Raw genomic sequence first — 25490 nt, forward strand, 5'->3', positions numbered from 1 at the left:
TCTCCTAACTACCTTTTTAAATACAAGCAAGCCTTTTGTTTATTAACTTGTGACTTCCATGTTTGTGGAGTGAAACTGAATTTACTGGCATTGCAGCTAAACTTGTCCATAGTCAAAAACACAGATGCTGTCTGTTAAACCTGCTTACAAATTGGCAATTTTCATTAATGATGAGCATGGAGTTAACTATCATTAAGTGGGATGTGGGGTGGTGGTATCTTGATTTAAATTAGACTTGCTAACTGTATGCTGTGTGGGCTAAAATGCTAACGTGATTGGAATATTACTCACCGCTCTGTGCTAGGCAGTGCTTTCCCTTACTAATTACTATTACACACGTGACTGGAAGAACATGTAAGGGGTCAACCATCTGAACTCTCAACCACCTTCTCACTTCAAAGCTAAGAGTGCACCAGCAGGTGAGCTTAAGGAATCTTTAATCACACTCACTGTCTTTGTGTTGTCGTGGAAACAGCTGGAAGGACCTGCTCGTCGGAGCTCCATTCTATTTCGACAGGAAGGAGGAGGAAGGAGGGGCCGTTTACATATTCATGAATGAGGGCGGGGTTTTCCAGAATACTCCCACTCTGGTCCTAAAGGGCGTCAGCGGCTCAGGGTTCGGGTTTGCCGTTGCCAGCGTTGGAGACATTAACCAGGATGGCTTTGAAGGTAAACCCCCCACATAGGCAAAGTCCAGACACAAAAAACCTCTCAAATACTGAATTATGAAAGTTTTTCTATTGAATCTAAATTGGGTTGCAGTTGGGTTCATGTATGTAACAGATCATTAAAGTGCAATAATAATTAATAATAAAGTAAGTTAGAAACAGTGAAAACCAACAATCTGAGCCATGGCCTGGAAGTTTCCTGGCTGTTTGAAAGGACACAGCCCCAGGTTGGAGGCCTCTCTGGGTCTCTCGTATCACTCACTGTGCTTAACTGCTGCTTATTTCAGACATTGCCATTGGGGCTCCCTTTGACGGTTCTGGCAAGGTGTTCCTTTACCAGAGCAGCAAGGAGGGCCTTTCCAAAGAAGCCAGACAGGTGGGTCTTTCTCCAGCCCAGCACGGCTACATTTCAGGCACTTATTAGGGGTTCTGATTTTATTTTAGTTTTTTCCACCAACCCGAGTCAATCTTTTTTTTTATATATTAAACCTGGTGTTTTGTAGGACGATTCTTACACTTAAATGTGTGTTCAGCAGGTGATTGACGGCAGTGAGATTGGCACTGGTGGCATCAAGACTTTTGGCTACTCCATCAACGGGGGCCTAGACGTAGATGAGAATTCCTACCCGGATATACTGGTGGGCAGTTTGGATGATAAGATCGCCCTCCTCAGGTAGACTACACTGGCCTGCTGGAAATACAGAACAACCACCTGGATTGTACTGAGCATGCTACCCATGTAGATCTCGTCTCTGTGGAATCTGTGACCTGCATTTTTCTCGTGGAAGGATGGTGCTTCATTTGGATGGTAATTCATCTTTTGAACATTTCTTTCTCAGAGCCCGTCCAGTTATCCAGCTCTCCAAAACATTCACTGTGAGCCCAAGAATAGTGGATCCTGCCAACTGTACCAATGACTCCTGGTTAGTACATTCGCCACAACTGAGCAGATACCAGCTTTAAATGCCAAAATAATAGGAGCTTTCCTTAACCCCTTATGTTTCTGTTGCTCCATTATTGAGATATAGGCTTTGCTTGTGCCTGCCTTCCAGTGATGTGTGCCACTCTCGCTAGTACTTATACAGTACACATGACCTACACTAGTATAGCCCAATATTTGAGTCATCTTTTCTGTGTTATTCAAACCGGAACTTTTGCAGGTTGATAGAACAAAGAAAGAACTTTTAAAATTATTTTCTTTAAAATTGCCCAAAGGCACCGAAATACAGCTGTGCACTATTTTTCAGTTCATAATTAAACAAAAGGATTAAGTGCTCAAGAGTTAGTGTAATACTGAAAAACATTTACAGGAAACGCACACTGGTGCCATCTGGTGGACAAATGCTGCATTCCCACCCACATCTCAGTTTCTGTTTTTGTTTTCCAGTATTAAGGTGAAGCTGTGCCTCTCCTATATTCTCAGCAATGGAAACACAAACTTTCAGAACAACATCAGTGAGTACATTCAATTTCAAATGCAACTTTCATTCTCTTACTTTTGATTGTTATATTGATAAGGATTCCAGGAAACACCTACAGAGCTTTATATAGATGGATAGATTTACAGCTATGACCAAAAGTTTTGCATTACCTAGAATTTTAGAATTGAGACATCATTTAATATATATAATGTGTGTGTGTGTGTATATGTATATATATATAATATATATGTGAACATAATTTTGATATTTTATTTAACATCATGTAATCAAACAAACTACAAAATTATATTGCAAAGTTCGATTTCATAATGCCACATTTTTTTCAGTTTTTGTTGATATGTTAACATATCATTATTCAGCAGGTTTCATTCGACTATATGAAGCAAACTTAGTTAATTCAATCGGGTGATGCTGCAGAAGCTTTGGCCAGAGCAGTAGCCTGTAGAAGAATACTGAAATCCATGTCTTCCATTCTGCAGCTCTTAAGTACAGGCTGGAAGCAGACGCAGACCGGCGCTCTCCTCGAGTGAAGTTTCTCAAGTCCAGCTCTCCATCTGTCTATCGGGGCTTCTTCTCCATGCCGGAGACCAAATGTCAGACCATCAAGCTCATACTTACAGTAAGCAGTGTTGTCGTCTTTTCCTATCAACAGTTGAATTTTACGCTCTTATTACTAGCCTCGGTAGTTATTTCTGTCCCCCCTTACAGGATAACATTCAAGACAAACTGCGCTCAATTGAGTTTGCCCTGAACTATTCCATCTATGAGACGAAGGCAAGGTCACACAGGGGCATTCAGAGCCTGGATGCCTTTCCAGTGTTAAGCGAAGAGCAAAACCACCAAGACACCCAAGAGGTAGATGAGATGGCGAATCTAGGGTCTTACCAGTAGATAGTCGGTGTCAGTGCAGAAGTGGCACTATAATTCAACTGTCCTGTACGATGAGGCAATGTTAGCTCAACGGCAGATACAATGATACTTTGTCCAAATCTGTGAAAGTATTATCTATTGTTAGTTTATTTTTATTTATTTTATACCTCATCATTTATAATTAATTGTTTGAAATGATGGATGCATTTGATTATGGTACCACACTGGTAACATGACGGTGTGAATCAAGCACACTATAGTACTGTTGTAGGCCATCGGCACTAGTGTTCAAAACTTCACTTTGCAAAGATGCAATGGCAGCAACACCAGCTTAGATTCTTAAATGCAACATGGAATGAAAATCATCGCATTTTCTCTCAGATTCACTTCCAGAAAGAATGTGGGGCCGACAACAAGTGCCGGAGTAACCTGCAAATAACGGCAGCTTTCGCCGCCTTCTCCCCCGAAGAAGAGCTGCCCAGGTGTGCTTTTGTTTGAGATATGTAAAGCTGGAGTTCCCAGCAACTCGTATCACCCAGCAGCCTTTGCAACTTGTTTCCAATCACTGTGTCTCTCATGCAGTGTGGTTTATTGAGCACTTAAGAGAAGCATTCAAGATGGAGCTTTTAGGACTTAATTGTAACAAAGTTTCTGAATAACTTGTTTGATATTCTGAAATTCCTACATGTACCAATGAGTTTTCCTCTCTCCTCCCTCCTCTCTTGTTGCCCTCCCTGAGTAGCAAGGCTGGGAAGCAAGTGCTGCAGTACAGCCCTGATGTGAAGAAGCTGCTTCTCATTGTGAACGTGACCAATCTGTGCACAAATACTCGTGAAGCTGAGGATGCCCACCAAGCCATCCTCAACATCACCCTCCCCTCAACGCTGCAGTATTCAGGAGTCCGATCAGTAAGTAGCCACAAATGTACTACATAGTCTGGGGGGAAAAAAGGTATTTTGTTGAAATTTGTCTGCTTGACTGTTTCAATAAAAAAATAAATCTTAAGTTATTGATGTTGGCATGTAAATCATAATAAAACACACTTGTGTATTGGACACATGGTAGCTAGTGTGTACTGTCAAAAACAACATACAGTAATATACTGTATAGAATACTATAACCCTAGTATACTGTGCACCTTGTACAGTGTATGATGAGCCACCCGCAAATAACACACAGAAATTCTACTAAAAAAAGGGGATTGCATTAAATCCTGGAAATGACTGCATAGTTTAATGGCAAGGCTGATTTCACATGTATTCGCAGGATAACAACATTGAGTGCCATGCTGAAGAGACAGTAATCTGTGAACTGGGAAACCCCTTCAGAAGCGAACAGGAGGTACAGTTTGCTACACTGGCAGATTACAGTAGGAGCCATCCTAAATAATAATCCCTCTCATACTTTATTTGTTTAGTTAGCAGATGACTTTATCCAAGGCGACTTACAGAGACTAGGGTGTGTGAACTATGCATCAGCTGCAGAGTCATTTACAATTACGTCCCACCCGAAAGACTGAGCATAAGGAGGTTAAGTGATTTGCTCAGGGGATCTGAACCGGGGACCTCCTGGTTACAAGCCCTTTTCTTTAACCACTGGACCACACAGGCTCATCACATAGCTACCCTGAGCTCACTACTTTAAACATTGTTATCCTAGGTGTATGATTGATGTGAGGCTTCTACACCGCCATCCTTCATGTTTTAAATGGTTGATGCATGCTCCAGGTATTACTGTCTGAAGACGTTTATGATTTTGAGGTTTCAGGTCCACTTACCTGCCACTTTGTTATTTTTCCAGGAAACGATCCGGCTCATTTTTGAAGCCTCTGGAATCACCCTCAACACGCATCAGATTGAAGTGATGCTCCAGCTCTCCACGTGAGTCTCTCAATGCACTTTTCTACCAGTATTATTCAATTGCTAGTTTGACCTTCTGTCCAATTTTCATTCCCCCAAAGTAGTTTCAACTGTAGGGGCACCAGCCTCCATCCTTGAAGGTAGTACACATCATTCAGTGAGATGGTCATGCTGCTAGGACTTCAGCTGTGAAAGCTGGTGGATCTAAATGATTTCTTTAATAGCTCAAGAATGAAAGAAGAGTTGTTTGTTTTTTAAATGGTGTTTCTATGACACGTTACAGATTAAACACCTACAACATTAGCATTTCCAATATGGGCTATATATTAGCTGGCATTCATCATCCCTCATATGCAGTTGGAAGCTCTGATTTGAAGTAAAGGGATATTTTATTACAATAGATTTCATGTATCTCCTCTCTTGTATCCTACAGACAGAGTGAACAGGATGACCTGAATCCCAAGCCTGTCGTATTGCTGATACAGTACTCGGTGCAAGCCTCTTTCTCCGTGTGAGTATTCACAGTCACATAACTAACACATATCTTTAGTTTTGATTAGTAAGTTTTTATTTTTATCTTCTTTCTGCACCCATATATACAGCTATGGTCTAAAGTGTTGCATCACCCTATACAATTAACTCATTTTGCTTCATGAAGTCGAAATGAAACTTGTTGAATAATGTTACATTAACATATTTAATTGCATCCTGTGCTAATATTAAGGTTTGCAATATCACTATGTAGTTTTTTTGATTACATGATGTTACACTTTTGGCTTTGTCTTGAACTGATGCCATTACCCATACATTTGATCTGCTTGACCTGAAGTTTGGAAACCACTTGAATGTTTCTGCTCAACATGCTGCCAATGTAAATCGCGGAGGTTTTTTTACTTCAAGCTCTCATTTAGAAATCAGAAATGTAAATGTGTCCCTTTTGTTTGCATTGTGTTACAGGGACAAAGCAAGACAGCTGACCTATTTCAGTGGGTCAGTGATGGGTGAATCAGCCATGAAGAAAGCAGAAGATGTGGGAAGTCCAGTGGAGTACACCTTTAATGCGAGTTCTAATTTATTTCGCTGTGGTGTGAATCTATTAATTCTGTGGCAATATAATGTTATGTATCAGATGTGAGCCTCCCCTATCAATTCTGGCAGTCCATGTTGGAGTAATTGTGTAGCATGCAGGCGTCTGGTGCTTTTCAGTATTGCAAATTTTGCAGGGTTGGTAATGGGAATGTAAAAGTTCAGCAGATTCCTATATAAAAGTTATAGGATACAAAGAACCTTTTAATTCTGTTTCTTCAATAGGTATGCATGATTACAGAATCTATGACACTGAATTAAATCTAATTGCACTAACCCTAACCCTATCCATTATCTCCTTAAACATGTACTAATGCATTATTTTGTTAACTGCTATTTTTTTCCCCCCCAAAGGTTGCAGTAAAAGGGGAGCCCCTGGGAGATATGGCTACCCTAGCAGTGGTGTTTGTTTGGCCCTATGAAGTCTCCAATGGCAAGTGGCTGCTGTACTTGACTGAGATTGTGACAAAGGGAACAGCAGAGAGTCACTGTGTTCCAAAAGGAGACATCGTCAACCCTCTCAATCTTGCAGTGAGTGTAAAGCGGCCTGTCCTGGCATCTCATCATTGCTTGTCTGCTGTATCTACAGCGACACTAGTTCTAGCGAGCACTAGTGGCACCAAAAGGGTCATCAGTAATGGAAATACAATGGACTAGAAACAAACAGTAGTGGGTAGATGACCATTGTGTAACCACTGCAGTCAGGAGAATGTGGATTCTACCAACATGGATTTAACATTTTTTGAAACCACCCCTTTTGTGTTTATACTATGTAAAAGTTATTCAAAGTAGTTTTGTATTCCTTTTCCGGAGAGAGAAAAAACATGATTTTATTATCTATTTACAAATTTTAGTTGTTTGTAGCATTTGACACACCAGTTTTCCGCCTGAATTCTAGAATGACCTTAATCCTCTCTCCTTGTGTTTTTGTGTCTAGCTGCCAAGTCGAGAATCAAGCAGGAGAAGACGGGAGGTTGATTTGTCTCAGGGTCTTGAGTCTGGATCGACTCTGCCAATGTCAAAGAGGGGAAAAGCAACGGTGTCTCTGGTAAGGGCGTGATACAGAAAACTGGGAATATTCATGTATGTCTTGCAGTGCTCTTCATACTGATTTCAATTAATTCCTGTTTCCCATTCAGGACTGTTTTCAAAACACCACGAGCTGCATCACTTTCAGCTGCCCTCTTCTCAACATGACCAATAAAGCCACGGTGATCGTCCGCGCACGAGTGTGGAACAGCACTCTACTGGAGGTGAGGAGTCCCCGTCCAGGGTAGCATCTGTGCCTAACACTTACAAATGTACAGGCATCGGTTGAGGGAAGCAGAATCTACTTGCCCATGAGTTCTAGGAATCTTATGAAACACTATCAAATCCAAAGTGTTCATTTATAAGGCTGCAGTGGATATCTTTACACTGGCGGGAAAGTGACCCAGGATTTCCTCTGTGAATTATGGGCCTGTCACAGTTGAGTGAGTGACTTGTTGTTTCTGGTTGCATCCCCGAAGGATTACTCAGACGTAGTCCGTGTGACGGTGAACACCAAAGCCACGCTGAAACTGGACACCGAGAAACCAACGATCGAAATGACAGCGATGACGCAGCCTGTGAGGACTAGCTTTTAAAAAAGAAATGGGGGGGGGGGGGGGGGGGAGTTGACTATTTTCTTGGATAATGTTTGGTTTATATAGTTTTATATAACAATTTAAAAAATTTGTCAGCACAAGGATTACACACTTATGTGGTCGCAGTCACCATTGCAGATCAGTGTCCCAGTCGGTTGTTCTACATTGGTAGCAGTATTTTTGGGAACCATTGCTCATTAAGCTGCAATGATTATCCATTCAGGGGCCAGTGAGGGAAGTTTGTATTGACCATGTCTTTCATTCTGCTGTTACCTGAGCTCTGTCTCTGCTCTGCCTCCCCTTAGATTATCCTGGAAGTGGACTCTGAAATCCTAGAGGAGACTCCTGGGGATATTGCACTGTGGATTATCATTGTGGCTGTGGTGGCAGGAATTTTGCTACTGGGATTAATCATACTGCTGCTGTGGAAGGTAGAGGGCTTTTAACTTGACTCGCACAAGCCTGTTGTATTCTTCCAGGTATTTCACTGTGTATGCTGACACCTAGTGGAATTTGATGGTAATGTTAAATATGCTGTGTGTTCAAATTATTTTTGAAGGTGTAGGTAGCACATTTTGAAATGAGATTGTGCCCAAAAAGGAACTACATACATAACTGCAGCAGTGGATTTCAAGACAATTCTTGACTCTGAATTCTCTGATAGGTGTAACGCAGATCTGCAGTACTCTTAGTGGGTTAGATTAATAATTTGGTAACTTGCCATATTTTAGATGACAGTGAGGATGTGTCGGCCAGTTTAATTCTTAGGTATAATTTGAAGCATATCATCTGGGTGTACGGTAGTCCAGTCGCTTGCCTGGTTCTCAGTATTGGTACAGTATAGAGCTGCATTGGTTAACCTGCTTCCTCCCCCGGCAAGTGTGGCTTCTTCAAGCAGGCCAGCAGGAGGGAAATGTACGAGGCCAAGGGTCAAAGCAGAAATGAAGATCCAGCCCTCCGAGACAGAGAGGCTAACTGAGAACGACCGAGAAGGGGGCCACGGGCACATTTCATGGGGGGTCATTGGTAGTAATGCTTTGGGCACTTTTAATAGATGACCAGAAGCCCATTTTGCTGTGAGGGCAGAAGACCATCACGAAAGTGGGATATGTTTCTGTTTAACAGTCCGAAATAACCGTCTGATTTTCTCCCTCTTTTGCGATGAACTGGTTTCGATGCTCTTTGGTGTCCATCTGCTGTCTAACCTTCAGCTTTTTGTGAATCGCTTCAACTTCACCAATCTTTTGATTAACCCTCTTCTCTTGGTCATGTGACAGGCTCACTTCCTGTGTGTGCTTGAAAACTGTTAATATGTGTTTGTGTTTTGATGAATGTTAATACTATTACCAATAAATTATATTTCCTAGAAAGAAATTAAATTAATGAATGTATATATTTCAGTGGTGATAGCCTACTGTATGAACTGTAAAGTGTTCTGTAATGAGTTTGATGGTTGATGGACACCATGCAGTTGAGATTTGAATTTTGCTGCTTTTCAGACAAATAAAAATACAAATATGACCAGACCTATTACACTGGCACTGGAGGATTTTATTTAGGAGTGGATGCTTTACACAGACGTCATGCCATCTGTTCATGCTAATGGCTCCTCTTCTTGTTTTTACATTGCAGTGTGGCTTCTTTAAGAGAAAAAGCTACTACAGAATAATGCCAAAGTACCACGCAGTGAAAATCCGTAAAGAAGAGCGCTGCCAGTACAAGGAAGGCTTCTTAACCAAGAGCCCGACTAAAAAGGACTGGATAACGAACTGGACTGAAACGCACCATTATTCCAACTGACCCAGAGGCTCCACCCCTCTGCTACAGGACCACGCTTACACAGGCTACACCAATCACAAGAGTTGGGCGACACGCCTGCACCTGAGCACGTCCCGTTTGTGACACAACAAAGATATATATATTATTATAATGTTCACCACTACATTATAGATTTAAAAAAAAATGAATAGAAATTGCAGGTATGTTATTAAAGTATTTAACAAGTCCGTCGACGTTGTTTTATTTATCATTCCATCATAAGCTTACAATACTATTACAAAACCCTTATATTTTTGTTGTATATTGATTTGTGTCTACACTTTTTCACTAACGCATTCATTTACTGTGCAGCCTGAATTAAGGCAGGGGGTCCCAGAGGGCTATTTAGAAATGATCAATTAAATAATTAACAAACGATGACCTTAATGTGTAATTGATTCAAGTAAGTAGTTAAGGGGATAGTTGTAAAAAACAAACTCGCCACTCCGTCATTCTCACTTCAACATGTCCTGTCCTTGCGCACAGGTGTTAGTGGCGGACTCACAGTTGGCGCCACCTGGTAATAACACTCTTTAGCGCCGCCTGCTGGTCATTGAAAATGCAATTTACACTCGTCACTGCGGGTGGTAAAAACTGGCGTCAGGTTATTTTATTATTATTTTTATTATTATTTTATATCTGTTATATTTTATAGCAACGGGTAGGTATGACTGGCTGGGTTCAGTACAATATATTGTATTACGTTTAGAGAGGGATTTAAGTAGTTATGTAAAAAAAAAAAAAAAAAAAAAATGTTTTGTACTGGCAACAGCTGCGTTGATGCTAGTAAAACACTTCACTGCCAGTAGCGTCTGCTGTAACGTGTGCTTTGCTTGACAATCTTACACGGTGTCTGTTTTCGTATTGCCTCCTCCACTTGTTTATGCGCCTACTCGATAAGGTCAGCTTGTTTACATCTTGACGAAAGAAGACCCTTCCCTCTCCCTATTGGCTATCGCGGGCAGTGATGCAGCAGCTTCGCGTTGCTATTGGCCGAGGGTATGGCATTTGTAGCATAGGCTCTTCAGCGCTGGTAGATTCAGAACAGAGCTCTGCGTGCAGTCCTTTAGATAGCACGGAACCACTTATCTGCGCGTTGACAAAGAAACAAGCTGTGAATATTCTTTTATTCCAAGTCCTCCGGTTGTATTCGGATCACCGTGATTTCTGTAATACGTGCAGTTCATTCCTAAGTGCACTAGTACAGCTTCACAATGAAGTTCGTCAGGTTCTTAATGAAAAATGCTGCATTGGCCAATGCACCAAAACATATTGATCATTTTTCGAAGTTCTCACCGTCGCCTCTCTCTATGAAGCAGTTTTTGGATTTTGGTAAGTATTACATTTGTAATTTCATCTGTATTACTATTATTATTATTATTATTATTATTATTATTATTTTGTTATTATTGTATATTATGCATCATAACTTTGCCCTTAACTGATTGATCAAGCACTGGAATAAAAGCAATGTTATAATGCAGCTGTATTACTAGAAATGTAATGTGCATGTGGTGATGTTCATGTAAAAACCGTTTATTTCTATGTAGTTGTAAAAACAAATGGTTCTTTCTCCAAGTCCCTGTATACTAGGTATGCGAGTATATCACATTTCGCCGATCGTGTTTATTGTATTTGAGCTCCCCATTATGTTCACTACCCACTAAATGCAATATTAGCACACGCATTAGGACCTTGCATAGCTGGTATCCAGGTGACCGCTTGTTGCCACTTTGATGAAGCCAGTGAAATCTACCAGAAAGGTATAATTTAAATGCAGTTCTAAAGGGTTGCTCCACACTAGCATTGTAGAGTAATCACGGAAGACACGGCACATTTGACCATAGCCACGGCTTATTGATTTTACAGAGTCGTGTACATCCACATCCTCCTCTTCAACTAGGTCATCTTTTTTTCCTTGTTGTCTTTTCAATGTTGCTGGGGAGGGTATCGAGTCAAGCCATTGAGAAGTGTAACCCTAAGCGTATAGGAGGTTTAATACGTTCATTTCTATGTGCCATAACTGCTTTTTAAATCTATTATTCTTCATTTTGAAGGTTCTTGTAGGGTTATATTTTCAAAAAGTTAAACTGCATAAGAGTAGAAGTGAAAACCATTGCGAATGATGCACCTTGAAATAGAAAATGTACTAAAAGCACGCAACACTCTTCTGCAGTACAGCTACAATGAGCCAACAGCAGCAGCATGATAAATCCACTAGCACCTTCATTACCAAATCCTTTGTTGTCCTACAAAGACAGTAACAATGTGGCTAGCAGCTGGGTATCTTAACCACAGCTGAGAGTCTGGACTTTTGTTTTCAAGATGTTCCAAGACACTTTAACACCGTATCTGCGCCGGATTTATTGGTTTAAGATATAAAGCTATCGTAAGACGTAAACGTCAATAATGTGATATCGTGTAAGTCGCCCTGATAAGGGTGTCTGCGAATCAATAAATAAATATGGTCAAAACACTGCAACATGCAGCACACACTTTTGTGTAAAAGGACACCTCCCATAGGAGGGATTTAGTTCGTTAGGCAAATTGCAACCCTGCCAAGAATTCTGTAAGATGATATAGGAGGCTGTGTGGTTCAGTGGTTAAAGAAAAGGGCTTCTAACCACGAGGTCCCCGTTCAAATCCCACCTCAGTCACTGACTCACTGTGTGACCCTGAGCAAGTCACTTAACCTCCTTGTACTCCGTCTTTCGGGCGAGACGTACTTGTAAGTGACTCTGCAGCTCATGCATAGTTCACACACCCCCTAGTCTCCCCTAGACCCTAGTCTCTGTAAGTCGCCTTGGATAAAGACGTCTGCTAAATAAACAAATAATGATATAAGATGCATCTGCCTGATTACCATAGCCAGGAAGATTGCAGAGCAGTGTACGTCATCTTTGTGTTTTCCTTTTGTCTTTAATTTTGCTGGGGAGGGTATCGAGTCAAGCCACTGAGATGTGTACCACAAAGGTACACTTGTGCAGTAACAGCGCTTTATGTGAACTTTGTCCCACTTCCCCTGAGCTCACAGTCACATGACGAATGTTGTTTTTGAGGTACCGTCCAATCTGCTACAGTATTAATATTTAAAAAAAAAAAAAAAAAAAAAAAAAAAGATTCTACGTGTAGAAAAAAAAAAAAAAGTTGAACACTTAGAAACCAGTTGAAACCAGCGCGCTTGGAATTTAAACGATTAGATAAGAAAGCAAGTAATGCGTTATGCGTTGATACGCGACAGCCCCCTGTAAAGCTAACACAGGTGTGTTTTTTGTGTGGTTGCAGGCTCCACAAATGCATGTGAGAAGACGTCCTACGTTTTCCTGAGACAAGAGCTTCCGGTGCGGCTGTCAAACATTTTGAAAGAGATCAATCTGTTGCCCGATCGGTTAATTTGCACCCCGTCTGTGCAGATGTTGCAGAGCTGGTAAGAAACCCATCTCTTTGTCAGTGTGTGTGTGTGTGTGTGTGTGTGTAAAGCAAATGCATTATAAACTAGATACTTTTGAAAAATCCCACACTCTTGTCATTCGCACTCCCAAGCTATACTTTGAATTGAGGAGGCTGTGTCAAGTAAATAAAATCGTGACGTAATTGAAACATTCTTGCCAGACCTCCTATGTAGAATACAAAAAATGTGGGTCTGGTGTGTTTATTTATTTATTTATTTAGCAGACACCCTTATCCAGGGCGACTTACAAGATATCACTTTATTGTAACATACAATTACCCATTTATACTTTTGGGTTTTTACTGGAGCAATCTAGGTAAAGTACCTTGCTCAAGGGTACAGCAGCAGTGCCCCCCACCTGGGATTGAACCCACGACCCTCCGGTCAAGAGTCCAGAGCCCCTAACCACTACTCCACACTGCTGCCCTGCTTTTTATAATGCTACTCATTATAAAAAAGAGAGTTGCGTTTGTTTGTACTGTGTATATGGCTGCAATGTGTTTATTTTTAGCGACAGTTTGGTGATTTGCCTTATGAGCGCGACCTGTGTTCTACAGAAAGTATATTTTAAACACAGCTGCGTTTCCCCGGACAGCCGAGCAAATACGCTGTGAACTTTGTCCCAGTTCCCCCGAGCTCACACAGTCACGTGACCAGTGTTGTTTTCAAGGTAGCTTCCAAACTTCAACACCATTACAAATGAAAAGAAAAAAAACGTTCTGTGTGTACTGTAGTGAACCGTAGAAAAGAAACGGACACTTAGAAACCAGTTGAAACCGGCGAGTTTTGAATTTGAACGATTAGATAAGAAACATTTATATAATCGTTGTATAAACGAGTACAATGAACGCCAGCCAAATAGTTTATTCAATAATGTGAAATCTTACACAAGCTAAAGAGTGGTGGAAGATAATATCTCAAATGGTCCCAAAATGATTTCGTCAAATATTCAGAACCCAAATAATCTGTGGTATGCTGCTGCTAGTCTAACTCATATAAACAATGCTTTCTTTTTCTGTCTAATCGGTACATTAACGAAAGAAGGAGTTGCACCGCGGTACGCAAATATAAGTTTGAGTGTATATTGGGTTTGTTATCACTGGTTTAAACCCGAGGCTTGGCACAGTTGTTTTTACTCGACGTCTAAAGTCCATATGGGGCGAGGCGAAGGTTTGGGGCCACGAGAATACGATGTTCCCACTCTAATGAGATGGGGAAGGGCGTCTCCGAGTGGGGTTAGATGATATACATTATCCAAGTACTGTAACCTATTAACCTTTTTAAAACCCCAGCCTTAAATAAATCATTATCTTCCAAACTATATTATTTATTTATTTCTTAGCAGACGCCCTTATCTAGGGTGACTTACAATTGTTACAAGATATCACATTATTTTTACATACAATTACATTATTTTTTTACACATTATTTTTACATACAATTACCCATTTATACAGTTGGGTTTTTACTAGAGCAATCTCAAGGGTACAGCAGCAGTGTCCCCCATCTGGGATTAAACCCACAACCCTCCGGTCAAGAGTCCAGAGCCCTAACCACTACTCCACACTGCTGTATAGACAGCACAGGCATGGTTCAGGGCTTGAATTCAAGGTAACCCCTTGGGCATCAGGACTAAAACCTCAGATTTGCTAAAAGTCTTTCTCAGTACCGCACTGGAGGGAGAGATCCCAGCAAAAATACATTAAAAAAAACCAACAACAAATGCTTTTTGTTTGTTTATATTCTATAGTAATTTTTTCAACTTGTTGCACATCCAGTGCTTCCCCAACATGTCTACTACACTGGGTAAGTATTTGAAACTGATTGAACAAAGGGATCAAATTCTACATGAGTTTTTACAAAGCTAGGCCCAAGGGTCCCCGAACCTCTCCAAAAAGGTCACTAATTATTCAATATGTAAAATATCAAATACAATCTATTTACCTCCCTCATTTACCTGAACCTATTGCTTCTTCTCCCCTTTCAGGTACGTACAGAGTTTGTTTGATATCATGAACTTTCTTGACAAGAGTCCAGATGACCACAGAATACTCACAGCGTAAGTATTGCTCCCTATAGCTTTTCTGTACCTGTTAACAAAGTGGAGGCACAACTACTGAAGACACCCTGGCATGCTTTCACTTGTAGTGAACTATTCAGGCGGCAGATAGGGTTAAGTGACAGGGATGGCTGCCTACCTTTTTTAAAAAAAGAAAAAAAAAATGTCTTTTAGTATTTCAAACGTTAGCGTTATTGAGTGCTTTCTAGTTATGGGTGATGCAGTGTGTGTTTGTGTGTTTACAAAGCTTCCAGCATTAACCCCTTTTTCTTCTCTCTGCCCCCAGTTTCACAGAGGCCCTGGTTAAGATCAGGGACAGACACAATGATGTGGTGCCCACCATGGCTCAGGGGGTGCTTGAGTACAAAGAGGCGTTTGGGCAGGACCACATCTCCAATCAGAACGTGCAGTACTTCCTCGACCGCTTCTACATGAGCCGCATCTCCATCCGCATGCTCATCAACCAGCACAGTACGTGTGTTCAGCAACACCAGCTGCTTGGAAGCTGCGTGTGTGTTTCTGCATTGCTGGGCTGTATGGGATTTGCCTGCTTCTGGAACAGGAACTTCCAGTGGAGTTTAGATCATGCAGTTTATCGGTCCAGAGCCTTGACCCTGACCTTACCTTTGTTATTGTCTCTTTCTAATCAGCTCTGATCTTTGACGGTACAACAAACCCAGCCCACCCCAAGACCATCGGCAGCATCGACCCAAGCTGCAAAGTGGCAGAGGTGGTAAGAGGTAAGAATGTTTACTGTTAGCATCCACTCCTGGTTTTGCTACCAGCTTAATTAACTACCAAGTATTGGTGACATGTTCAGGGGTGGCTAATTTAAGATGGCAGTAAAATCTGGAATGGATAACATGGTCCTGGATTGATCCCTAAAGAGAAGCGTAGTGGTGAGAGAGTATGTGTAACTTCACTGTGCTACCTGTTGTTTCTCTGTACTTCGGAGCAGATCTTGATAAATCTGGATCTTAAGTCGTCTGGTATTTGTAATCTTGCATCGGAAAAAGTTTTACAGCTACAGACTTTTGTACCCCCATCGTGCCTGGGGAGGAGGCTGTAGCAAGAAAATAAAATCCTTGACTTGCCATGACTCGTCATAGCCTACTCACCAAGTTCAGAGGTGTACTGCAGTAATCTAAACTTGACATAGTTGAGACATTCTTGCCAGACCTATGTAGAATAAAAAAAATGTGTTTGTTTGTACTGTCTGTATATGGCTGCAATGTGTTTATTTTTAGCGACAGTCTGGTGATTTGCCTTATGAGCGCGACCTTTGTTCTACAGTATATTTTAACCACAGCTGCGTTTCCCCGGCCAGCCGAGCAAATACGCTGTGAACTTTGTCCCAGTTCCCCCGAGCTCGCACAGTCACGTGACCAGTGTTGTTTTCAAGGTAGCTTCCAAACTTTAATACATTTAAAAAACGTTCTACATGTACTGTGGAACGTCACAGTTGCCTTTGATGAATCGTTGAGATTTAGAGCAAGCCTGGTATCATAGTGTGTATATATATCAGAAGGTATAATACATTTTGTTTAGATTTTCAATGGGGGGGAGGGGGGGGCAAAAAATCTCACTTTTTTCACGTTCTTGTTTTCAGATGCTTATGAAAGTGCCAAGTTTCTTTGTGATCAGTACTACCTGGGCTCTCCCGAACTGGAAATCGAAGAAATTAATTGTAAGTATTCAAGCCTATGTTACTTGTGTTGAACGTTCCTTTTCAGTATCAAAGGTAGTTGCACCTGTTCTAATGACACAGAACTGCATTGGGGAAATGCATGGTTTGTAGCATTACAGTAAGCAGCTGTTCAATGTGGACAAGCAGGCTGCAGACCACCATTGAATGCATCTCACTTCTTTTCTCCCTTTTCCAGCTAAGTGTCAGAAAGAGCCGATTAGTATGGTGTACGTTCCCTCTCATCTCTACCACATGCTGTTCGAGCTTTTCAAGGTAAAAATACCTTATTATCGTTGTATCTGCACTTCTCTTTACCCAGTTGACCCACTGAGATGGGATCTGTTTGTTAGATTATGGGGATGTTATCTACAGCTGTGGCCAAAAGTTTTGCATCACCTACAATTTTAGGATTGAGACAATTTAAAAAAAAAAAAAACTATATGAACATCATTTAGATCTTTTATTTAACATCATGTAATCAAAGAAACTACAAAACGATATCGCAAAAAGTCTACCGGAAGCCATAGTAGCAGTACAGTATTTCATGTTGGATTGTGTGTAAAAAGTACAAAGCAGTATGAAATTCAATATATTAACATTATTCAGCAGGTTTCATTCGACTTTATGAAGCACCGTTAGTTCATTCTATTGGGTGATGCAAAAACTTTGGCCACTTTGTTGCTCCTCAAATACAGCTAAATGGATTTTCTTCTTTTGCAGAATGCCATGAGAGCTACAGTAGAGACCCATGAATGCAGCCCCTCTCTTCCTCCAATCAAAGTCATGGTGGCACTTGGGGATGAAGACCTCTCTCTTAAGGTAAGTAGGTGCCTTTATCTGCCAGATCTAAAGCAGCTGGGTTATCCCCACAGCCAGGAATACATAGAACCTGTACTTCAGCGTTTAAAAGCCTGATATCCAGAGATACGATTTTAACAGAAAAATATTAGGGCTCTAAATAACACTGTGGATTAAATATTAGAAATACGAAAAAGAAACTCAATGTAACGACGACAAGTCTTTCTCAAGGTCTTCAATGCTAAATGTTGAGACTTGCACACGCTATTCGAGAAATGTGACAATTTCTTTTAGATTTAAACAGTGTCTTTTAGATCAATGGAATCGTGTGACATACCTAATGGAATCAGGTACCGTATTGAAGGCATACAGTTACGTAACTAAGGGTTTCAATTAAATTTGAATGTTCTAATTCAGTGAAAACTCAACTCCTTTTTTCCCTTTATATAATTCAGTCTAGAATCCCTAATGTAAGATTTCCAGCTGCGTTAATGCTATTTCAAGTAAGTTGCCCAGTAGGTTCAGTTTAAACCCATAGCTACGAATTCCAGAGCGGATTAAGAAGATTGGAAAAATAAGGCATTCTCAACTGGGATCATATCGATGTAGCTTTACAGTACTGACTGACTTTTTCACTACGAAGTACAGTTTAGGCAATATTATTCTGGCAACTTCCTTCGTTTACAACCATTAAAAATGTATCCATTTATCCAAGGCGACTTACAGAGACTAGGGTGTGTGAACTATGCATCAGCTGCAGAGTCACTTACAATTACATCTACCCTGAAAGACAGAGCACAAGGAGGTTAAGTGACTTGCTCAGGGTCACACATACCGAGTTTGTGAGTGAGCCAGGATTTGAACCGGGTACCTCCTGGTTACAAGCCCCTTTTCTTTAACCACTGGACCACACAGCCTCCTAGTGCAGCAGTGTGGAGTAGTGGGGTTAGGGATCTGGACTCTTGACCGTAGGCTCGTGGGTTCAATCCCAGGTGGTGGACACTGCTGCTGTACCCTTGAGCAAGGTACTTTACCTAGATTGCTCCAGTAAAAACCAAACTGTAGAAATGGGTAACTGTATATAAAAATAATGTGTAAAAAAAATTATGTAGTTGTATGTAAGTAATGTGATATCTTGTAACAATTGTAAGTCGCCGTGGATAAGGGGGTCTGCTAAGAAATAAATAATAATTATGTTAAATAAAATATCTAAATTCTGTTTATTTTTTTAATTGTGTCTGAATCCTAAAATTCTAGGTGATGTGAAACATTTGTCCAGAGCTGTGCAGTAAAGGGATTTTGATATGAGCGGTACGGTAAAGAGATTTTGATATGAGCTGTATGGCTCTTGCTTTACAGTGTAACTAACAGGTTGCGTTTGCTTTGTCTGCAGATGAGCGATCGGGGGGGCGGGGTTCCCCTGCGGAAGATTGAGAAGCTGTTCAGCTACATGTATTCAACAGCACCTACCCCACAGGTCGACCATTCTGAGAGAGCACCGCTGGTGAGACGCTTTCTTCAAAACACGAAACACCTGGGGAAATTCTTAACCTGTACCTGAATATCGCATCATGCCCTTTTTAATTGACCTCTGTGGTACCGGGCCCAAACCCGTAAGGAAACGAGTAAAATTAGTTAATTAATGACAATCCGCACAATTCAGAACAGTGGCTTGAACCGAATGGTACTAACGTACTCGTGCAGCTGTTGGGTGAAGCTCTAATGATGTCTGTAGCCAGTGCCACTGCCCCCACAATAATGTGTGTTGTCCTTGACTTTCCCAGGCTGGTTTTGGATATGGACTCCCTATCTCCCGGCTCTATGCACAGTATTTCCAGGGGGATCTTCAGCTGTACTCAGTGGAGGGCTACGGCACAGATGCTGTCATCTATTTGAAGGTAATTAAAGCTACAGTTAGATTGATTTACACTCAGATGCTTAAAGTAAGTGGTTTTCTTGTATTAGAAAAAATAATACTGTAAAACCAGGCAGATCACTATAGTTTGCTAGAGTAAATAGTATAGGGGACTATAATGCTATTGAAAGTGTTATTATTATTATTATTATTATTATTATTATTATTATTATTATGTGGGTACCTGTGTTGCCTCATGAAAAGTTTAAAATTAGATTATTTTTTGCCAATATGTAACATGAAAAGCTTTTACAATGTGTGTAACAGTTTTTATTAAATTTGAAAAGCGATTGTAAAATTGGGCTACAGCTAAGGCCAAAAAGATTTGCATCGCCCTGTACACTTACCGCATTTCACTTCTTAAATTCGAATGAAACCTGCTGAATAATGTTATGTTAACATATTGAATCGCATAGCGCTTTGTGGTTTTCCCATTTACTTAGCGAAAAACTGGCAGAAAATTGAAAAATGCAACATTTCGAAATCTTAAGAAATACTGTGCTACTATTATGGCTTCTGGTAGACACTTGCGATATCATTTTGTAGTTTTTGAATACATGATGTTAAATAATATATCTAAATTATGTTCATCTACTGTAGTTATTTCTTATTTTCTTCTTCTTATATTTTTTTATTTATTTTTTTATTTATTTTTTTTTAAATTATGTCTCAGTCCTACAATTCTAGGTGACAAAACACATAGCTGTGTGATAGTAATGTTTTATGTTATAATTTCCCTCTTGCTGTTCAGGCTTTATCAACCGATTCTATTGAGAAGTTGCCCGTCTACAACAAATCTGCCTGGAGACACTACAAAGTGAGCCAGGAGGCGGACGACTGGTGTGTCCCCAGCAAAGAGCCCCTAAATCTGTCTGTGCACCGGGACTCGAAGTGAGCAGAGAAGAATGTGCTAGGCCTGGTAACCTTGGCAACAGAACAGTCAACCTAGAGAACCTGGGGGAGGAAACGAATAAGGACCTTATCACCATAGTAACAGACTAACCCAAGCTGATAGAAATTCTATAAAAATATCTGGGACAGCCAGTACTCTTCCCTTACATTCATGAGGTCAGTACATGTGAGCGTGTTGACAAAGGCAACGTATATGGCACTTTGTCGTTTTTCAGTGCTGTATGTTTTTATACATTATTTGGTTTTATATCCGTTCAACACTCGGATCAAACAAGGGCAGCCAGTGGATACCAACACATCAGTGCTATTCAGCTGTGCCAAATCTGTTGGTATGGGAATGAGTGGGTGTGCCTCAACTTTGAATGTCAGTGATATGGATAACATGAATAGGATCCATGAACAACAGTTCTCAATCATATATTACACCCACAGAGGTAGACTACCACGTTTCTATGTGCCTCTGTGTGGAAATGACTCTGTGGGTATAATGTAGACATACCGTATGCATTTTATAATGCAATACCCAAAGGGTTTCCACAACTAACTGAAAATGTTCAATATTGCACAGGTCTCTCTCTCTGTATGTGTATATATATATATATATATATATATATATATATATAATATATATAGAGAGATATATATATATATATATATATATATAATAGAATATACCTTTTTTTTCTGAAGTATAACATATTTATCAAAACATTTATAATGTGACTTTGAAAAGAGGGCATGGGTAAAGGGGAAAAGGAAAACTAGAAAACATTAATAAGATTTTGGCCAGGGGGTCCAGAATAGAAAGGAGTGCGAGCCAGAGTTTAAATGGGGAGATTTGGGCGGAGCAGAACTGGGGGGAGGAGCCCCAGCTCCTGCCCTCCCTGAATCACACCTCCAAGGTTACAACGCATTATTTTCAGAACAGAGTTGCATGGGAGTTTGCAAAAGTGAGATTCTCTAGTAACTGGCCAGTTTGGACCCACTCAAGCACAGCACTCTATACTGTGTTTTCAGGAAAGAAGTCAGAGACAATTCCGAGGTCCTAATAGCATTCTGAATAATTCAGCATGTTTTGCTCGTTAAGAAAGTGTTACTGCTAGTTTTAAATTTCAAGATGGAACAGTTTCAATATATATATATAATCTCATAAACACTCCACTAATTGAAAACCTGTACTGTACTCAAGCGAACACAAAATGTGATTTTATGTAGCCTACTGTCACTGAATGTATATTTTGAAAGTCCATATTTTTGTAAAGCAACTAAGTTTTCCTAGTTGAGTGTTTGTACTGTCTTTGTGGTATTTAAAATAAAATACAATTTCATGAACACTGGATTTGAGTTCATTTCTGTACCACGTGTTCACATTTCATGCATTCAGTGGGAAACACTCCTGCACATAACGTGTTGAGGAGGGTGAGTCTAGGAAACTGTCGGCCCTTCTGGCTCTAACCTGAGTCAGCAGTGTTTATAGAAATAGATTATAGCGTGGCAAGAGCCAACATGGCGGACATATGAGTTCAGTTTCCTAACGTTTTCTACTTTACAAACCATGTATATTTTCGATCACCAAATCTATAACTACACTTGATATAGACTGGCAAGGTTAGTCTAGTCCAGACACAACTATGATTGTAAATTAATTACACTGACAATCTTTTGGTAATAGCTTTGTAACAGCAGTGTGATCCTCTGACAAAACTCTAGCAGAAACATTAGCATCACCAGCAATGGCAATAGAATAGCTTGTCCTGATCCGTTGTACCATGGTACTGTCATTAGTATGTATTGGTTTATAACAGTGTGATGTCATTGCAATGCCAAAATAAGAACCCCTTGTGCTATCATTCCTCCGTGTTGCATAACCACGACATGTGCAACAACTATTGCATTGCAAATACGTTTGGAAAGGGTTGTATTACCAGCAACTTGGTAACGTGCTGTACAGTTCCTTTGAAACATTAACCGCATCAACTCCAAGACAAACTGCTTTCATGTATGGCTAATTTGTGACCTAAATATAGAATGCCTCACTGTGGACGGTTTTCATTTACAATCCGCTCGCGGCTCCTTGGCGCTGTGCCAAGTAGAGGACAGTTCATTTCTCTCAAACAACAGCTTCCTGCAGTTAAAAAGTTCAGGGACTAATCTATTGTTTTTGTAGAACATTTTAAACTGTAACAATTTACACCCAAATTAAGAAGTAGATATTTTTTTTTTTATTTTCCAGTATTATCGCATCTTTTAAAGTGTAGAATCTCACACTTTATTTTATAAGTTATTGACTTTAAATGTACAAACACCGTACCTAAAACGCCATACATTTATTTTACGGTCACTTTGCCATTAATATGAGGTTTAAATTGAATAAAAAACGAGGTTATATATTTCTGTATACTATACACTAACTGCAATAAGCAACACACAAGTAGTATGCAGTTAAACTGCCACCAGATAGCATTACAGAATTGAGGATCTGGGTATGCTGGAGAAAAGAGAAGAACATAAGTACGTCAGGACAGAGAAAAAAAATCGTGACGTTAGAGAGGCTTTTTAATGTAGGCCTAGCCTAATTGTGTATGTTCTCCTCCATACCCGTTTGCACTTTATGAAAATTAATAACATGTGAGTGTATAATAGGCTATCAAACAACCGGTGGCAAAGAATGACAGGGCTGTGAGTGACACTGGCAATGCATGACCCCTAAAATCGCAGCAATATCTAGCAGCACATTGTACGCCATCACCATTAATATAGACAAAGAGTCACTCCCTCTACAGCACAGAGCCCGTTTGAAATAGGTAAGATTGACTGATTGATTAAATGAGCAGACATTTAAGCATTCACGTTTTTGATAAACTTTTATTAGGAGAGTAATATTTCTTGTACATCTGAGTTGCAGACGATGAAAGCTGAATATCTCACTCACAGAAATACAACGTGAGAAAGACTGTCCTGTTCATGTTCACTATTTGGAAGAGAGGGGGTAATGACCGAGACATAGGCAAAGATACACAGCCTAGGCTCTATGGCAAGGCGTCCCAACCCTGGTCCTGGGGACCCCCTGTGTCTTCTGGTTTTCATTCCAACTGAGCTCTCAATTACTTAACTACACCCTTAATTGAACTACTGTAAAGCCATAAATATTTGCAAGCCTCTTATGCGTTTTTCGCTTATGAAAAAAAAAAACTCAAACATTTTGGCACGAAATCAAATTCCACTAACAATACATACTTCGCATATTGCAACAGGTCGCCAACATTTTTGGAGCAAAATAGGTTTTATGAGTGTGATTTGCCAAATATTTATGGCTTTACAGTAATAATTTGCTTAATTAGACCTCTTTAATTGTTCTCAGCTCCTAATAATATGCAGATTTCAAGTTGCTTATAAAATGTTATAGCTAACTTGACATCTGCAATTGTTTACAAGCTGAAAACAAGTAAAAAAAGGTCTAATTAAGCAAATGATCAGTTCAATGAAGGGTCTAGTTAAGTAATTGAGAGCTCAGTTGGAATGAAAACCAGCAGACACAGGGGGTGTCCCGAGGACCAGGGCTGGGAAGCTCTGCTCTATGGGAAGACACTGTCCATTGTAACACTGTGGGTGACATCCTTCAAAGAGTGATGGCTTGTAATTACTGTTGCGTGAACCAACAAAGCAATGTAAATAAATGCAGTTAAGAAAATAATTTGAAAACTATTAAGCATATGAGGAAGACCAGTTTTCTTTTCAAAGAATGTTTCGATATAGCTAAGAACTCTCTTTAGTGGATTTATATATTTTTTTAAATATAATAACAGTGTACAGTAGTATGGCCAAGCACCAAGTTATTCTGTACATTTCTTGTCATCATTTATGTTGAAAAGACTATATTATTTGGCTCATAATAATCATGGATTAATATAATCTCATTTTGCAGGAAGATATTCTCTCGGTTTCTTCACTTTATTATCCAGATGTCATACACTCGTTTAATTTTCCTGCAATCTGCCCATAGTGGAAAATATAGACCAACATTTTCTGCCACAATAATATAGGTTCACTTCCTACATCAGTAATGGCCTGTGTCTAACACTTGCAAGCCAAGTACTCCTATAAAATAGCATTGTGGCAAAGAAATGGTCCATCCATAACTAGTCCTCAGTTGGAATGTCCTGTTGTTGAAAATATGAAAACAAAAAATTGGAATATGACAGCACTTGTAAAGACTCCGAATAAACAGTTGGATGATACCTAATGTACAATATTACCATTGCAGCTATTATGTATACAATTCATTCAGTTCAATTTTCATCCCACAATTCTGGCCAAATTACCACTGCTTAGTTGATGAGGTCCTCAGAGTGTTCTGTTTCTAGGCAACCTGCGCCATCTAGTGGAAACTGCACAGGACATTAAATCAAGGTCGTGTGTGTTTGTGTGTGTGTCATTTTAGGAAATAGAAAATAAATAAAAAAAATAATGAAGCAGTTCCCAGAGGAAGTTCTAAAATGATAGTCTTATAGACCGCAGTCTGGCGCTGAAGTAGGCCAAACCCTGATTTACAGTCATGGTTAAAAAAAACTATTTTTCATAATGAATTTAAACACACTGCATATTAAACTATCCCCACCCCCCCATGCATTGCTTGGTTTGTATGTCAACCGTAGTGATGCACCACTGCCACAGACATGCTCTCCTACACTAGAAAAGTCTCACTGGGTCCCCCGGACCCTTGAGCCCCCTACCATGCTGGCTCTTGCTCGGACGTGCCGGGTTTCACCAGGAGGCGTCCCTGCTGCCTGGCTGCCTGATTCCTGATCGCCATGCCCTGGGTCCTGGGGCTGATGGCTCTGCCTAGCTCCTCCTCTGCCCCGGGTCTCTCCAGCGCTGCTTCTCTTTCTGTCGCTCCAGCTTGTCCAGAGCTTTGCGCTCCTTCTCCGCAGCTCCCTGCATGTCCTTGAGCCTCCTCTTCAGGAGGGAGCGGTCTGTAGAGTTGGACACCCCCAGGCCCTGAAGAGGAAGCACCAAACCTCTACACTTTAGATAGGATTACAGCGGGGTGTACCAATACCGATCGGAAATTCAGGGGTGTCCAATCAGGGCGATTGTACACCAGGTTTAACAGGTCAAATGAGACAATTAACTATTTCAAGGTCTGGATGCAGGTTAAGTGAGACAATTAATTGGTTCAATGAAACGATGTAGAACAGGGTTGGAACAAAGACCAGGCGTGAAAGGGCTGACTTTGGCCACCTCTGCTCTTTTTCTATACAAACTGCATTTTGTGAAGAACCACCAGGTGGTGCACTTCT

General features: G+C 40.4%; 3 protein-coding genes across 7 annotated transcripts in view; 2 read left to right on the forward strand and 1 right to left on the reverse strand.

The window, feature by feature from the left end:
• Window positions 1-9556, forward strand: part of LOC117435043 (integrin alpha-3-like) — a 39684-nt gene extending 30128 nt beyond the window's left edge. For 4 of the 5 annotated variants that reach the window (XM_059002737.1, XM_059002736.1, XM_059002735.1 and 1 more), the window contains exons 7-25: window positions 476-669; window positions 956-1044; window positions 1202-1341; window positions 1508-1591; window positions 2056-2123; window positions 2590-2729; window positions 2819-2965; window positions 3362-3462; window positions 3723-3888; window positions 4247-4321; window positions 4781-4860; window positions 5273-5350; window positions 5797-5899; window positions 6280-6456; window positions 6863-6973; window positions 7065-7178; window positions 7434-7532; window positions 7856-7981; window positions 9183-9556. In XM_059002737.1, coding sequence (XP_058858720.1) covers window positions 476-669; window positions 956-1044; window positions 1202-1341; window positions 1508-1591; window positions 2056-2123; window positions 2590-2729; window positions 2819-2965; window positions 3362-3462; window positions 3723-3888; window positions 4247-4321; window positions 4781-4860; window positions 5273-5350; window positions 5797-5899; window positions 6280-6456; window positions 6863-6973; window positions 7065-7178; window positions 7434-7532; window positions 7856-7981; window positions 9183-9350 — 2260 coding nt within the window. In that variant the 3' untranslated portion in view covers window positions 9351-9556. The remainder of the gene's footprint in view (window positions 1-475; window positions 670-955; window positions 1045-1201; window positions 1342-1507; window positions 1592-2055; window positions 2124-2589; window positions 2730-2818; window positions 2966-3361; window positions 3463-3722; window positions 3889-4246; window positions 4322-4780; window positions 4861-5272; window positions 5351-5796; window positions 5900-6279; window positions 6457-6862; window positions 6974-7064; window positions 7179-7433; window positions 7533-7855; window positions 7982-9182) is intronic. The other variant, XM_034057920.3, reaches the window with a different exon arrangement.
• Window positions 9557-10395: 839 nt separating this feature from the next.
• Window positions 10396-21522, forward strand: LOC117971176 (pyruvate dehydrogenase (acetyl-transferring) kinase isozyme 2, mitochondrial-like). The gene is made up of 11 exons (XM_034919203.2): window positions 10396-10700; window positions 12654-12795; window positions 14807-14878; window positions 15165-15349; window positions 15529-15618; window positions 16488-16565; window positions 16762-16838; window positions 17286-17384; window positions 18757-18867; window positions 19148-19261; window positions 20030-21522. The coding sequence occupies exons 1-11, from the start codon at window positions 10583-10585 to the stop codon at window positions 20171-20173; spliced, it is 1230 nt and encodes a 409-aa protein (XP_034775094.1). The 5' UTR covers window positions 10396-10582; the 3' UTR covers window positions 20174-21522.
• Window positions 21523-23040: 1518 nt separating this feature from the next.
• The window catches only part of LOC117434462 (neurabin-2-like), a 36640-nt gene continuing 34190 nt past the window's right edge, over window positions 23041-25490 (reverse strand). Inside the window, 1 exon segment of the mRNA XM_034919184.2 lies at window positions 23041-25188. Coding sequence (XP_034775075.2) covers window positions 25033-25188 — 156 coding nt within the window. The 3' untranslated portion in view covers window positions 23041-25032.

The sequence above is a fragment of the Acipenser ruthenus genome, chromosome 28 (genome assembly GCF_902713425.1).
Source record: "Acipenser ruthenus chromosome 28, fAciRut3.2 maternal haplotype, whole genome shotgun sequence".
Lineage (NCBI taxonomy): Eukaryota > Metazoa > Chordata > Actinopteri > Acipenseriformes > Acipenseridae > Acipenser > Acipenser ruthenus.

Excerpts from the sequence above, each read along its gene's own strand:
- LOC117971176 (XM_034919203.2), top strand. The coding sequence starts at position 10,583 with ATGAAGTTCGTCAGGTTCTTAATGAAAAATGCTGCATTGGCCAATGCA. Across the intron at positions 12,796-14,806 it reads GTGCAGATGTTGCAGAGCTG|GTACGTACAGAGTTTGTTTG; the intron begins GTAAGAAACCCA and ends CTCCCCTTTCAG. Across the intron at positions 16,566-16,761 it reads GGAAATCGAAGAAATTAATT|CTAAGTGTCAGAAAGAGCCG; the intron begins GTAAGTATTCAA and ends TCCCTTTTCCAG.